The following is a 12,154-nucleotide window of genomic DNA, read 5'->3' as shown; positions in this document are numbered from 1 at the left end:
TTGTGCAAGGAACATAGGATAATAGAATCACAACAACCACCACCTCAATTTGCATTTATACATGGTCCTCATGCCCCAGAGCACTTTCAGAGTCACTGAGTGGGACAGAAGAACAGGTAGAAGGGAGTTAGTAGGCAGGGCCCAAATGGCAGTTGAGGGGGGAAAGCCTTTAGTAGGATTTTGAAAGCTGGAAGGGACAAGGGGTTTTTGGTGGGAGCTTCAGAGGACAAGGGTATGGTACTTAAAAGAGCATCTGACAACGAGGGATTGAAGAGGAAGAGGAGCCTAGAGTAGGCCAGTGTCCAAGGAGTGAAGGGTGTGTGCAAGGACATAGGGGTGAAGGAGGTCACTGAAATAGGGTGGTGGGAGGTATTAGGAAGAGGTAATTTTAAAAGGAAACAAGACACTGCGAACTGCGTACAGCTGGCACACATTATAGTATGAAAACAGTCTACAATTCCTGGTACAGCTGACTATTCATAAACGCACGACAAATAGGCCCAAACTGAATGTGGACATCAAAACAGTATGATGAAATCTTGGATCCAGACTATGTTTACCTAGCCTGCATTTCGAAATAATAAACAGGGAAATTTGGTAATATGTGATGTAATTTTTCTTCCCCTTTTAAAGTGCACATGGTATGCTGCTTTGGCTAGACTACTGTTTGCAGACACTTCACAAGAATCTGACCTCATTAAATCACTGCTACAAAAATAACCATATGTGGGTATAAGGACCTTTGTTAAATTCTTAGTGAACTTGCTAGGAAAAACAATTTGAATCTAATGTTTCATTGAGGGGGCGTCCTTTTGAACCCCTCAACTTCACTAGGATGAGGGTACTTGTGTTTCACAGATGGTGTACAGGTGGGAAGACAAATCCACCAGTGCTGGTCCAAAGACAGATGCACAGCGTATCAGAAATTCCACAAATAAAATGCAGAGGTCAAAGACAGTTCCTTTGGGTATAAGCAAGTGATGTATGAAGGCATGTCAAGTCGATACGGTTGGTGCTGCACGTCACAAGTTACTGGAATAAAGTAATGACAGGCTGTTAAAAAATTAATTCTTAGGATGTAGGTTGGCAAGGCCAGCGTTTATTACTCATCTCTACTTGCAATTGATATAACTGAGAGGCTGGCGTGGCCACTTCAGAGGGCAATTAAGAGTCAACCACATTGGTTGGGACTGGAGTCACATATAGGCCAGACCAGGTAAGGATGACAGGTTTCCTTCCTTAAAGGACATTGGTGAACCAGTTGGGTTTTTACGACAATCCAACAGCTTCATGGTCACTTTTACTGATACCCGCTTTTTATTTCCAGATTTTAAAAATTGAATTCAAATTCTCAAACTGCCATGGTGGGATTTGAACGTGTTCAAATTATGATTATGACATGACTAGATTATTAGTCTGGGCCTCTGGTTTACTAGTCCAGTAACAAAACCACTACACTACCGTACCTGCTTAAGGTGATGACTATTTCATTAAAATGGTTGAGCTATTTAGCTGCCATATTAGTATTGTTGACTCCATCTCAGTGAAATTAACTTCAGGGCTGCTTGGTGTCCAGCTTTCATTGTTCCTTCCAATATCAAAAAAGTCCCAGTGATTTCTGCTTGAAACTGGTCCAACCCCACAAGCTGTGTAATTATCTGTATACAGACTCCCACACAAATTTTAAACAGATTTTATTAAAAATGCCATTTTGTGCTCAAGGTTAGGGATGTTGGCAGTGGGGAACTGAATATTTTTGCTTTCACTTTTTGCATCCATTGTCACCATCTAATATACTTTACTGTCCAGTTATTCTCAATTTCTAGTTTTTCAAGATCTTAAGTTACTTTATGGATGAGCAATTAAAAGGTTGAGATCAGCCAAACGTAATTCACATAGGACCCCTTAAGGCGAGCAGAGCAGATCGTTGATCTGGGTCGCATTTGGACCCCTGTCTCCGAAGCAAAAGGACAGAATGTGGTATAATCCAGTCCAGCATAAATAGACTTAGCAAAAAATGCACAATGATGCCCCTAAACTTGCATTCATTAGCTTGATTCTCTTTCCAATTTTTAAGTCATTCTTTCTCTTCTCTCTCTCCCTTCCCCCGCTTCCAATAGGCACAGGTTTTAGAATTGGAATGTCCCACATTGGAAAATCTAAACACTAGTTACCTCATACTGTATTCCGTACTGCTCTGCCCAGTGCATTATTTGTTACTGATAAAGCTTCAGGGAATTTAGCCATGCTCATTGGTTTTACTTGAGACCTGTCAGTATCGCAGTATGGTCTGGTTGATGTGAAGTCAAATAAGAGGTGCAAAATATTTAACATAATTAAATCAATTAAACTGCGTCTGTGTTATTTTAAATTGTGAAGTTCCTCTTAATTTTGTAATTCTGCTAATGACAGAAAGGAGCAATAATCCTATTATTAAAAACCATACACTGAATGCCAATCCAGTATTTTGATTGACGCTGAGTTTAGCATTTCTGACCGTTCAGCATCTACGTTCGAAATTAAATAGGTTTATATAGGAACAAGAGAAGGTCATTCTGCCCCTCGAGCCTGTTCCGCCATTTAATAAGATCATGGCTGATCTGTACCTAACTCCATTTACCCGCCTTTGATCCTTATCCCTCCATACCGTACCCAACAAAAATCTGTAGATCTCAGTCTTGAAAGCTTCAATTGACCCAGATTTCAGTCTTTTGGGGGAGAGAATGCCACATTTCCACTACCTTTTGTGTGAAAAAGTGCTTCCTGATTTCACGCCTGAATGGCCTAGCTCTAATTTTAAGTTTGTGCTCCCTTGTTCTGGAGGAAATAGCTTCTTTGTATCTACTCCATTGAATTCTTTTATCATTTTAAACACACCAATTAGATCAACCTTCTAAACTCAAAGGAATACAAGCCAACCCGTCCTCATAATTTGGAACTTAACCTGATCGGGGTGATTGGCACTGGCTATACCATGACGCTATTAGCCCTCCGCATTGGAATGTGAGCACTGGGTTTTTGGAGACTCTCTTCTAGCAAGGGGCACGTCACATCAATCAGTTTTAATTATGGTTCTACCAAACCTCTGTGACACGTAGGCAGATTAGCAACAAGAAAGTAGTTACACGTCTGATCTGAAAGGTACTTTCATAGGTGGCAGCTCACGAACTTAAATCAGAAGCAGAGTCATCCCGGCAAGCCTTTAACGGTGGGCCAGACACACAAAACTAGACAATGCGAGATGAGGAGAATTTTTTTTTAGGCAGCGAGTTGTTATGATCTGGAATGCACTGTCTGAAAGGGTGGTCATGATGTGGAGATGCCGGTGATGGACTGGGGTGGACAAATGTAAGGAATCTTACAACACCAGGTTATAGTCCAACAATTTTATTTTAAAATAAAATTGTTGGACTATAACCTGGTGTTGTAAGATTCCTTACATTTGAAAGGGTGGTGGAAGCAGATTCAATAATAACTTTCAAAAGGGAATTGGATATATATTTGAAGGGAAGAAAACTGCAAGGCTGTGAAGAAATTGCAGGGGAATGGGACCAATTGGATAGCTCATTCACAGAGCCAGCACAGTCACGATGGGCCAAATGGCCTCCTTCTATGCTCTATCATTCTGTGACATAACTGTGTTATACTCCTTTTCTTTTTACAGCTGGCATGCAGATTGCATTTTGAAAAGGGTGGATAAATCCAAAGAACTTATTCTGTCTCAACTTTTGTTTTTGGCATAGTGAATTTTGGCTGCTATATATAGGTCATATTTACTGCATTAGTCATGTCTTCATATTTGCACCAGCTAGAACTATATCATACCATCAGTATTTTAACTCGAGATTCCTATTTTAGAGACTTCAAATAAACCGCAAGTTCTTACTTCCAAAAAGTGAACCTAATTCAAACCAAAAAATATGCAGGAGTAGATAGTGTGCATTCAGAACTTTTTATGTACGTCTGTAATACTTTATAAGTACAGTGTTCACAGACTTCAGCTTGCAGACTCCATTGAAGGAGGAGCATTCAGTAAATGCAGCTGGTAGCAAGGTTAGGCTGAGGCTGCTTGCTGAAGTGTTAAGACAACAGATGTAATTTTACCTATTTGATCCCAGATGCCTGTCAGCATTCCCACGAAGGCCTTGTCCAGCCCCATTTCAACACTCATGAGAAACTGACTGCAGAAACAACTGGAGTTCAATGTCAAGATTAACAGCATGATGTAGAAACTCTCCAGGAAACACTCAGCTAGTAACTTAAAGGGGTAAAAATTCTGAGGCTCTGTGCAGGGCAGGTTCGAAGCCCCAGAGGCAGGAGTTGGGAAATCTGATTGACAGTCTTGCTATGTCAGCCTTGCCTCAATGGTAGCACTTTTGCCTCTGAGTCAGAAAGTCATGGGTTCAAGACCCCCTCCCCCCCCCCACTTCCAGAGCTTGAGCCCATAATCAAGGCAGACACCTCAGTGCAGTACTGAGGGAGTGCTGCACTGTCAAAGGTGCCATCTTTCGGATGAGATGTTAAACCTGCTGAAACATGCACAGCTCGTCTTGTAGCAGCAAAAGTTAACACAGCATGAAACTTTCATGCTACCAGGTCCTTCCAAGCCATCCAAGGGACATGTGGCACATCAAGCAGTCTGCAGTGTGCACCTTTATCAGGCAAGCGGTAGACATTGATGGAGGGACAGCAATGTCATCATTTTGTCTGTGGAAAGGAGGCATCAGCTGGACAGGGAACAAAGCTTTCATTGGATAGTAGGCCTTCTTGGAGATCAAGGTGATGCAGATGACATCCATGAAGCCATCATGGAGGTTCTTCATATCAATCCTATGTACATGCAAAGAAAACATCACTCAAAAAATGTTCAGGTGGTGTCTGGTCACATAAATGTCATCATGTCTGCCAATGACAGTTATCCAGAAAACAGCCATGATGCCATCAGTCTACTGTGGCTGCATTTTTGGAAGGAGAAGAAACAATTGGGGAGGAAAGGGAACAACTCTTGGCAGATCAGCGTTAAGCTCTGCATCCATGGCTGCTGACTCCACTGAGAAACCCGCCAACAGCAGAGGAAGGTTTTCACAACTGGATGCCTGAGCATCTGTTTGCTGTCCTACATCAGCAGCCTACAAACATGCCATGCATATTTGGCACAATGAAATATTGTGTGCAAAAGGGCAGTGATCGTGTAACAATGCTGAAATGACACCTTCTAGAGGATGCGAGAGTTTCCATCTTGGGCTCATGCTGTCCTTGAAGGGTCACACAAGGAAGGTGTGCACCAGTGAAGAGCACACTCACCATCACCTTTCGCCTGAAACCAGCACACTTTTGCCTTATTTGTGGAAAGTTGCAAAGGACCTGGGTGAGTGCATGGGCTTGATTGGTGACGTTCTTCAATTTTGCTCGTACCGGCCCTTTTACTTGAGGGTGGTCTTCAGCATCAAGAATGGCCACTCTCCTCTAGCAGGTCCTCCAACTTTTCAGCAAGAAAGGAAGTAGTGTTGCTCACATGTCTCCATTATGATCCATGACTCCACTTTTCTGACCCCACTACAATCTCTCCTTCAACGATGACCTGCAGCATTTTAAGAGCTGTGTTCTTGCCGTATTTTCCGATCCCCAGCCTAGTGTGCTGCAGGCCAAGCTCTCTTGGCAAGTTTTTGCTATGCCTATTGCCTGATCAAATTAGGGGGAGAATCTCCCATTGGCAAATTGGGCCAGGCCAGCCCTCTGTGCTGCAGTTGCAAGTGAACTTGCGTCTTGGGCCAGCTCAACACCATTGATGGAAAATTGGGGCTAAAAAGTTAACTTTAAAAGGTCTCTGGATCCTTTGATGCTACGTAAATATTTATTATAAAATTTCAATGACAGAAGATGAATTCAGTTCTTAGCAATCCGTTATATTCAGAATTTTAGATAGGAGTTATAAACAATTGGCATACTACAATTACAAAAGTAACACAGAACATGAGAGTTTAAGGTATGGTGAGTGAACTATGATTTACATTTTATCAAGTAACTTCATGAAATTAATTTCAGATTCCAGTACTGCATAATGTTGTTACGGAGTGTATCAAAATACTCTGGCCCCATGCCAAACCTATTGTCAATCAAAATTAAGGAAAGCTAATCTATTCAGAGCACACATTGAAAGTAATTATGCAATTGGTAATTATTTTAATTTTTAGTTTGCAAACATTAGCTTTCATACCATTAACCATACATAGAATAAAGGAAAATTTGTCATCTAGAAATTAGCAAATTAACGACTAAGTTAAGGCATGTACTCTTGTAATTACATAATGTAATATTTAACCTAATTCCACAGAGCATCCTGGAGCTTTTCCAGTAGTCCCTATTTAGAAACATAAGACTTGATTATTCTTACAATCCAGCTCACTCATAAATTCACTCTCAAACTCCCAATTCCTCTCCTCTGGTCATCCACTTGTCATGATACATCTGCTCCTGCTGACCTGCTCAACAGCTCCATTGCCTCTGCCTTCAGCACCCTCGTTCCTGCCAAGTCACTAATCTGCTCCCACCCCTGGTGCTCCCCCGGTACAGCTCCCATCTTTGCTCCACCTCATGGCGTACAACTGTTATTGATTCAACCACGTTAAGCACTACTATGCTCCCCTCTCCTTAGCCAAATCCTCTTATTATTTCAGGATTATTCAAGGACAACACATGGCTCCTTTTTTTCAACGACAAAGTCCCCCCTCTGGCCTCTTTCCCTGCTCCCTCCTCTCTCGCCTTCAACACCAAGTGCGAAGAGCTAATGGGCATCTTCGTCTCAGAGATTGATAACGTTACACAGCTGCCTCTAGTGTGGTGACACAAAAGGTACCCCATTTGTGTTCTGATCGGTGGATTACAAAGCTTTATAATAACCTTTGTAGAACTGTACTCTATTGCATGCTATATAGTTCAGCTGTATTAAATACTTTGCAAAATTACCTGGAGCATAAAAGAGATGAGTTCTTTGGTTAATTTGGAACACAATTTCAAGTTAAACACGGCTGGAAGACAAGGTACAAACTAATAAAAGTCAAGTTCAGGGTCAGTGTCAGAAGGCACTCGTTCATTCGCAGAGTAATTAATACATGGAGTGGTCTCCAGGTAGGGAAGTAAAGACAAACTCTGTAATCATTCAAGAGGCAGTTGGATGCTGTGATGGAAGGGGAGAACAGGAGGGAGGAACCATGGATTTCTATGGAAGGATGAGCTAGATGGCTTCCCTCATTTGTACTTTATAATCTCTGCGAATGCACATTAAGACATTTCAGTGATGGGACCGACTGTTGCTGTGGTTCAGCACACTGTCTTTTCACCTCTGAGACAAGGGTGTAACTGATGGGATGAAAGTCTACTTTCTCTGTTGGCTGCAAGGTGCCTATGCAAAATTAATTTAGGCAGTTCCAATGAACACAGCCCCACAGCACAAACACTAGTTATAATTTTGCACTAAATCTCACTCAGCGAGGCTGTACGGATGATTGGCTTGGGAAATGGAAAAATTCACAGGGGTACAATAGTGGGTGCTTTTCTGTGATTGGAGTCAAGATGTATTGTTGCGGTAGAATAAAGAGAGCTCTACTCTGCATTCTGCAGCTGTAGTCGATCTGTGTGCTCGATACGGACCACGTATACGAAAAATAGTGGATAGGTGTTCCATTTCCCCACACTGGCATTCCTTACTGGAATGGACAAAACATTTGGGAAAACTAGCTAAAAACAAATGATTAGTTCAGATTGTAGGCAGAAACTGCAATGGATACTGAATATGAGAGAAAAAAATAATCGCTGGCGGTGATTAATTAAAGAAGCATTCTTACACATTACAGGAAAGAGACCCAAAAGTTTCTCTCAGAAAAGGGCATCTATGTAATTCCTCCTGTATGGCTAATTTTAAGTATGGCAAAGGCTAACAAAAGGAAAGAGGCTTATTTACAAGTACGAATCGACCCTTGTGAGATTCAGCTACAAAACACAATGCAAATGCAGAAGATCCCAGTTTCACTAAATGGTTAAATGGTGGAGGCCAACAAGTACCTCAAGACCTCTGTGCACTTAACAGGGAGACATCTGGACACTGTCCAAGTGTGGGGTTTGAAACCATTGATAATCGGGTAGGGTTACTGCAGCCCTGAAAAAGATGAAAATGTTTAGCATTTACTGGTCCAGGAGATTAATAAATCCAAAAAAAACCTCTCTCTAGTATGATCCTGTAAACGGAACAGAAGTTGATGAAGCCAATTCATTTGATCAAATGCCAAGCTCTCACTTTACAAATCAGCTGGCTAACCTTATGTCAAGCCTCACAAAGAGACTAATAAAATATAAAAATACAAACTCAGCATTCGTTGCTGAAAGTACTGTAAAAAATCTGAAATGATTTAGTGCACCCATGTGGACATTTAAAAGTGTAGCTGCTACAAAAATAATTTTTGTCGCGGTTTCAAAATAGTACAAGTTCAAATTTCAAAACCAGCAATAAACTCTGAGTCAGACACTGGTGGCTACATAACATACACATACCTATCCCTTGAATTCACACCCTAAAATTCATGCAGAAGTGTTTCTGATGTCTACATCACACTTACTCGTCCTTTTTCAACTTATTTCTGATCAAATGGATACAAATAAACACAGGCGTAACCTGATTACATTCACACATAGACCAGTGTATTTTTGTGCACACTGTGATCATACTCAGTAAATGAATCAGTTGGTTCGTTCTGGTAAAGTACATTATATGAACTTCATTAGCTTTTTAGTACCATAAGCCATTCGATAAATAAAAAAAAAGACAACACAAATTCTGGAAAAGAGAAAAACCTATCCCTTTGCTGGATTTTACGGTTTAGGAATGTATATAAAAGAGTGAAAACATGTGATTCTGATATTATCACAGAAATGTACTATTAATATTGGGACTGAAAGTGTCTAATGTCATAAGTGTTAGCTTCACTCACTTTCAACTCTGAGTCAGATAGTCACGGGATCAAGCCCCACTCCAGGACGTGAGCACATAATTCAGGCTTGACACTTCAGTGCAGTACTGAGGGAGTGCTGCGCTGTTGGAGGTGCCGTCTATCAGATGAGATGTTAAACAGGCAGACGGGGCCTCAGTTTAAGAGCTGTTAAAGATCCCATTGCAATATTCAAAGATATTACATAGCAACACTGACTACACTTCAACTGAACCACTGATCATAACCTCGCCCTAAGCTGAGCTTCCGAAACCATATGCTGTCCATCACCAAGACTGCCTACTCCCACCTCTGCAACATTGCCCGCCTCCAATCTGTCTCAACCCTCTTCTCCTTTAAGATCCTCCTCACAAATAACATCTTTGTGTAAGCTTTTCATCACCCCTTCTAATATCTCCTTCTTTGGCTCAGCATCCATTTTTCAAAAAATGTCTCCGTGAAGAACTTTGGGATGTTTTTCCATGTTAAAGGGGCTATATAAATGCAAGTTGTTAATGTTGTTGTTGTTCAACAGCGATTCATTGGTTATGTAAACTTTGGGATGTCCTGACAACCTGAAAGGTGCTATTTAAATCCAAGTTCTTTCTTGTGATACCTAAGGATGGTAAAACAACTTCAGTACTAATACAACAGCATTTCATATTGAGGAATACAGAACTTTGTATATTGTGAATATACTGAAAAATATTTATTGTTAAAAATTAATTTTCAAGTGTGGAGTTGGGCTAGTGTGGCAAATTATCATTAACTAATAGTTCAGTTCTTAAATTGGAGCTGCAATTTATCGTCACACATTTTATACACTTTGATTCAATTGTACAACATCTGTAAGATTGGCTTTGTTCAAATTTCTAATGCTAAGTAAGCCAACAGAGGTTAGAGAAAGTCCAATGTATTCTGCAACTCGTTCCCTGCATTCTGCAAGCAACAATTTTTATGCTATGGAAACCATTTATGGGTCCCGTTCTAGACCAGGAACTGCAGCAGAAATAACATTAAACGTCAATTTTCAAAATGAATCTGTTGAACAAATAAAATATCATAACTTGTGTGAATTTTCTGTCATTGGGAGGCTATCTGAAATAACTATTCCAGTCCAAAGAGTTTACACGTGTTCATTTTTCCCAGTAAAAGTATCTTACACGAGGTCTTAGAGGTCTCTGTTGTGAGGAAAGACTGGAAAACCTTAGCTTCTTCAGCCTTGAAAGGAAGCACCCAAGAGGTGACCTTATAGATTGTAAATGGTACGGAAAAAGTAAATTCAGAAAGCTACTTTAAATGGAATTGAGAGAGTAGGACACAGGATGCAGGTTAAAACTTGTAAAAGGCAAATTTAGGACTGATATCACGGGGTTTCACACAAAGATCGATGAAACCCCAGGAATCTTTTAAGAAATAATTGGATGTCGCAAGGGTGGGACTTCAAGGTCAGTGTAAATGGATAAACTAAGATAGGTCAAAAGGCTTTTTCATTCTTAATCATCTTGTGTGATGGCTACAGAAGAACTGCACTAACATATAATGCAGATTTAAGAGAATGCTTTCCACACGAGTGAAAGAACAGCTGGAATGCCCCTTCACTCAAATCTGATTTGTTTTGCAGGCATTACTGAGTTGTTCTTTAACGTCATTCCAGAACACTGAACACAATACATGGGCTGAGATCTAGTTTAAGACTGAGGCACTAAAACATCTCAGTAAATGAGATTTTATTATTTTAAAATCAATCACAGTGAATTTTTGAAAAAAAAGTTACCGAGATGCAGAATGTAAATTAAGGCACATCTTTCAAGCAGAATAGAGGGAGCAAATGCAAAACATTATTTCATTGAGTGGTAAATCTACGGAACAGGCTCCCTAGGGAGACTGTGGAAGCAGATGTTATTAATTCATTCAAATGCAAATTAGATTTCAAGAAACAATATTTTGGGATAGAGTATATGAGTAATTTGAGACATGGTATATAGTAAGTGTAGCATACTTGGGAGGAATAGGTGACCTTGGACTTATGATTCTCAAAACTTTCCACCACTGCCGTTTTCCACATGCGACTACCAGGATGGCAGAAGCTGAACTAGATGGACTGTGGTCTTTTTTCATCTAGCAATTCCTATGTGCCTATGTTTACACTGAATCTAATCTGATCTCTACCTAATTCAGGAGTACAGGATACTGAAGGTGCAAAGTGGAAGAAGGGTTCCATTCCTCAGCATTGATATTCTATCCTCCGTGAGCTTGGCTCAGTGGTAGCACTCGATCCACTGGTTCAGCAAGTCGAGGGTTCAAGTCCCACTGCAGGTCTTGAACATGTAATCTAGGCTGACATTTCAGTGCAGTACTGAGGGAGTGCTGCATTGTTTGGAGGTGCCGTCTTTTGGATGAAATGTTGCCTGTTCAGGTGGATGTGAAAGATCCCATAGTGCTATTCAAAGAGCAGCAGAGAAGTTCTCCTGGCCCCACATTTATCCCTCAAACAACACAAGCTGTATGTGGGACCCTGTTGTGCGCAAATTGGCTGCCGTATTTGCCTACATAACAACAATGACTGAACCTCTAAAGTATTTCATTGGCTGTGAAGTACTTTAGGAAGACTAAGGACGTGAAAGGCTCTATAAAAATGCAAGATGTTTTTCTTTCTTTTTTTAAATCTCCATTCCAAATGAGTAACCCTGAAAATAAGAGGAAAAAGAATATTTTATACTTCATGGAAGGATACTCCTCACTGCCGCGAATGTCCACCACGAGCAGTTTTGGCTTCCCTGATTTTGTCTTTTTGGTGGGCATCTTGGAGTTGGTGGGTCCTGACAGCTCACACAGATCAATTAGGTCCTCTGCAGAAATCCGTGGGGATACTTCAGCCTTCAGTTCATTTAATCTAATAGATTCGCGAGACTAAAGAAAAGAAACAACTTCATTTAGAAACCAGGTGGGTACACATACTTTAACAGCTACACAACATACAACATAAGAATTTTACAAAACTATTGGGCTGGAATACAAAGGGATGGAAGTTATGTTACAGCCGTGCAGAGCTCTGGTTAGACCTCATCTAGGGTACTTCATTCAGTTCTGGGCACCGCACCTCAGGAAGGATATATTGGCCTTGGAGGGGGTGTAGGGCAGATTCACCAGAATGATATTGGGGCTAAAAA

At 40.8% G+C, this 12,154-nt stretch overlaps 1 protein-coding gene across 1 annotated transcript in view; it reads right to left on the bottom strand.

The window, feature by feature from the left end:
- Positions 1-12,154, bottom strand: part of tbck (TBC1 domain containing kinase) — a 163,749-nt gene that overhangs the window by 34,652 nt on the left and 116,943 nt on the right. The window contains exon 24 of the mRNA XM_067994439.1: positions 11,719-11,894. Within this exon, the coding sequence (XP_067850540.1) occupies positions 11,719-11,894 (176 nt within the window). The remainder of the gene's footprint in view (positions 1-11,718; positions 11,895-12,154) is intronic.

This window comes from Heptranchias perlo, chromosome 1 (assembly GCF_035084215.1).
Source record: "Heptranchias perlo isolate sHepPer1 chromosome 1, sHepPer1.hap1, whole genome shotgun sequence".
Lineage (NCBI taxonomy): Eukaryota > Metazoa > Chordata > Chondrichthyes > Hexanchiformes > Hexanchidae > Heptranchias > Heptranchias perlo.
The sequence above is the reverse complement of the archived record's forward strand: the minus strand, read 5'-3'. Positions and strand labels throughout refer to the sequence as shown.